Source organism: Vigna umbellata, chromosome 6, assembly GCF_029865625.1.
Source record: "Vigna umbellata cultivar VRB3 chromosome 6, Vumbellata_1.0, whole genome shotgun sequence".
NCBI classification, from domain to species: Eukaryota; Viridiplantae; Streptophyta; class Magnoliopsida; order Fabales; family Fabaceae; genus Vigna; species Vigna umbellata.
The window spans coordinates 2,268,168-2,272,357 of NC_142170.1; the positions used below are offsets into that span (position 1 = coordinate 2,268,168).

Below are 4,190 nucleotides of genomic sequence, written 5' to 3' on the forward strand. Positions count from 1 at the left end.
CAAGATTTTCCAGAATTGAATTTGATGCATGAATAATCGATTATAACTTAGTGATAATCGATTATGAAGCGTTAAGTTTACGAAAAATGCAAAAATTTGCATAGATTTTGATTCTAAGATATGTCTAACACTCCTAACTCTCTTCTAAGCTCAAAAAATCTATCTTTAGGTAGAGCCTTGGTAAAATATCAGCTAATTGATGTAAAGTATCAACATATTCAATTTGACAATCCCCTTTTTGAATATGATCTCTTAAGAAATGATGCCTAATTTATATGCTTAGTTCTTGAATGCATTATGGGGTTCTTGGTCAAATTTATCGCACTAGTATTGTCACATTTTAGAGGAATTTTGTCAAGGAAGATATCAAAGTCTTCCAATTGTTGTTTCATCCACAAAATTTGGGCACAACAGTTTCCAGCTGCAATATATTCAGCTTCGGTGGTAGACAAAGCTACACATGCTTGTTTCTTTGAGTGCCATGACACTAAAGAACATCCCAAGAAATGACAGGTTCCACTAGTACTTTTTCTATCAATTTTACAGCCACCATAATCTGCATCAGAGTATCCTATTAAACTAGGTGAGGCATCAGAGGGATACCAAAGTCCAAATGAAGTAGTTCCCTTAAGATATTTTAGAATTCTCTTAACTAAGTCAAATGAGATTCTTTAGGATTGGCTTGGTATCTAGCACATACACAAACACTCTGCATAATATCTGGTCTACTAGCAGTTAAGTATAGCAAGGATCCTATCATGCCTCTAAACATGGTTTCATTCACTCCTTTTCCAATTTCATCCTTATCTAAATAACATGAAGTACCCATGGGTGTACTAGCTTCTTTGCAGTATCCATACCAAATTTCTTAAGAATTTCTCTACAGTATTTAGTTTGGGAGATGAATGTTCCACCATTCATTTGTTTTATCTGTAGTCCTAAGAAAAAGTTTAACTCACCCATCATAGACATCTCAAATTCACCTTGCATTATTTTTGCAAACTCTTCACACAAAGAATCATCAGTTGACCCAAAAATGATATCATCTACATAAACTTGCACGATTAAAATGTGTTTTCCTACTTTCTTAATGAATAAGGTTGAATCAACCTTTCCTCTAGAAAATTCATTTTCAATTAAAAAGGTACTAAGTCTTTCATACCAAGACCTAGGTGCTTGTTTAAGACCATAAAGGGCCTTTTTCAATTTGTAAACATGATCATGGAATTTAAAATCTTCAAAGCCAGGAGGTTGACTAACATATACCTCTTCTTTTATGAACCCATTTAAAAACGTACTTTTCACATCCATTTGGTACAGTTTAAATTTCATCAAAGATGTATATGCAAGCAACAATCTAATTGCTTCTAACCTGGCCACAGGTGCATATGATTCATCATAGTCTATACCTTCCTCTTGACAGTAGCCCTTTGCAACTAGCCTTGCTTTGTTCTTTGTGATATTTCCATCCTCATCAAGCTTATTCCTGAATATCCATTTGATTTCTATGACTTGATAATTATCTTGCTTTGGAATAAGTTCCCAGACTTCATTCCTTTCAAATTGGTTTAGCTCTTCTTGCATAGCAACGCACCACTTATCATCTTGAAGAGCTTCCTTTATGTTCTTGGGTTCTATCAGGATACCATAGAGTCTTCTTTTCCTTTTGAAAAATTAACCTGCAAAGCAAAACAATAGAGTTTTGGTCCCCATAATCTCATTTGGGTCCTTTGAGGTTAGAGACAATTTACTTTATAACAGGAATCCAAGCATATTTTTCATTTGGAACATCAAAATGTTTAATTCTACATTTGTTAGAAGTGTGCCCCTTTTTCATACAATAAATGCATGTGACAACATTTGGGTTTCTATAAGACACAGTTCCTTTTTCAACCCATACCCTACGGGTTCTTTTAATTTTGTTCTTACTTTTAAAAACACTTTTGTTTTTATAAACCTTTCTAACAGTTATAGGCATTTCAACATTATTGTTTCCAGTTGCAACTTCAAGAAGATTTTCAAGAATATCAATATTAAGCATATGACTCTTACATGAAAGACATTCAACAGGATGTTCAACATTTGAAGACTCTTTCATTTCCAACTTGCAAATTTTATTTCTCAAACTTACTTCCTCATCTAATGCTTTCTCATATTTAATTTGCAATTGTTTAAATTCTTTTTTCAAAATTGTATGAGCAGCATTCAATTTCTCAGATTCATCAAGCAATTCAAGAAAAGCCTTTTGTACATCAAATTCACTAGATTCATAGCTAGAATTACTTACTTGGCTTCCAGCATCATCAAAATTAGCTGTCAAACATAAGTTTACTTCTTCAACAGAATCACTTGAACTAGAGGTGGTTGATGCATTATCCTCCCAAGCAATGTGAACCTTCTTCTTCTTGTGAATTTTCTTTTCTTTTCTTTCTTTACTTCTTTTGTTGCTTGAACAATAAGCTTTCACATGGCCTCTTTCACCACATCCATAACATTTGAAGCTTGAAGAGGAACCTTGATAGTCCTTCTTTTCCTTCAAGATTTTGCTTTCAGATGATTTATCGTTGGCCATCAAGCATAGATTTTCTTGCTCATTAGAATCGCTTGAGCTTGAGGAGTTTGATGTAGACCATGAGTTCGAACAAGTCAACTTAGCCACATTCAATACTTCATCATGAGTGACTCTTAAAAATTTCCACATTTCCTGAGCACTTTTATAAACAGATACTTTGAAAAAATCATCAATGGTTAGTGCAGATAAAATTATATTCCGAGCCTTAATATCAAATTGGGCTCGTCTATTTTCCTCAACAGTCCAGTTAAAATAAGGTTTTTCAGTCTCTACACCATCAACAGTATTCATAAGAATATAAGGGCCATTTTGTACAGCTTCACAGATACCTCTATCAACAGACCCCATAAAAATCTCCATTCTAACTTTCCAAAAAGCATAGTTATCACCAGTAAACAATGGAGGTCTGTTAATGGAAGCACCCTCAGCATATACATGGTTTTGATTGTGACCAGCCATTTTCGCAAATTTTGAAAAACTATCAAAGCAAGCTCTAATACCAATTGATGGTATCGGAGGGGGTATTTTTCGAAGAGTATAGCGCAGCGGAATTAACACACAAAGAGTGGAAAGCGTATTCGATCACAATTAAACTTAATTTGGTCCTTTTAGTAAAAATAATTTTCTTTCAGAAAATTAATCAAACAGTTGATATACGTAAAATAAAATGAGTGTAGGGAATAAGAAGATCAACACAGAATTTTTATCCTGGTTCGAATCAAAAGATTCTACGTCCAGTCGTTAATCACTATAAATAGTGATTAACCTTTTTCACTAAAAAATTGTTTAACAGATTACAAGATAATGAACAAGAATAAAATGAAAAGAACCACTCTACCAACTTGAAGAGAACCGCTTCAGCAATCGACCAACGATTCACAAGCTTCTCCTTTCACAAGACCAGGCAGAGCACCTTGCTAACTTGAAGAGAGTCTGCTCCGACTATCGACACACGATACGCCAGCCTCTCCTTTCACAAGACCAAGCAAGGGAACAATGAACAAAAAGCTTTCTGAGAACGTTCCTCTGACACACAGTGTTCTAAGCTTTCTCAGTTCAAAAAACGTTGCTTTCTAATTTCTCCAAAACAAAATATATAGCCAAGTACACTGAGTGCCAAAGGTCAGCTCCCAACTGCCATGAATAATCGATTATTGTAAGTGATAATCGATTATTCAAGTCCGTTATAGGTTTTCAAAAATGTGATAATCGATTATATGAAGTGATAATCGATTATTCAAGTATGACTTGTGATAATCGATTATTGCTTAATCATAATCGATTATTGTAGTTAAAAATGCAAGTTTACAAGGTTTACAAGAATTTCCTACTACATTTAATTTCTACAAATTGCTTTTAACTAATTCTAATATCTTCTGCAACTAAAACTTCTTGTAGCATCATCAAAACAAATTTCTTCAAGATTTACCAATACTCCTTATTGGTAACAATGGGGTTGGACTTGTTTCTTGTTATTTTTATAAACTATGTAAGGTTTTAGACGTACGAGGGTTCAAATCTTTTGACAGAAAGAGGCGAAAATATACTCCTTTCACCCGTCGGAGGCAGATTTTGGATGCGGAAGCTCCAATCTTCAACTTTTAGGGTTTTATCTTTC

At 34.0% G+C, this 4,190-nt stretch overlaps 1 protein-coding gene across 1 annotated transcript; it reads right to left on the reverse strand.

Moving 5' to 3' along the window:
- Positions 1-1,637: 1,637 nt before the first annotated feature.
- Positions 1,638-3,031, reverse strand: LOC148196567 (uncharacterized). Its single transcript, XM_088092880.1, has 2 exons — positions 2,288-3,031; positions 1,638-1,679 (listed from the first exon to the last, which is right to left on the reverse strand). The coding sequence occupies exons 1-2, from the start codon at positions 3,029-3,031 to the stop codon at positions 1,638-1,640; spliced, it is 786 nt and encodes a 261-aa protein (XP_087949006.1).
- Between the last annotated feature and the right edge of the window lie 1,159 nt (positions 3,032-4,190).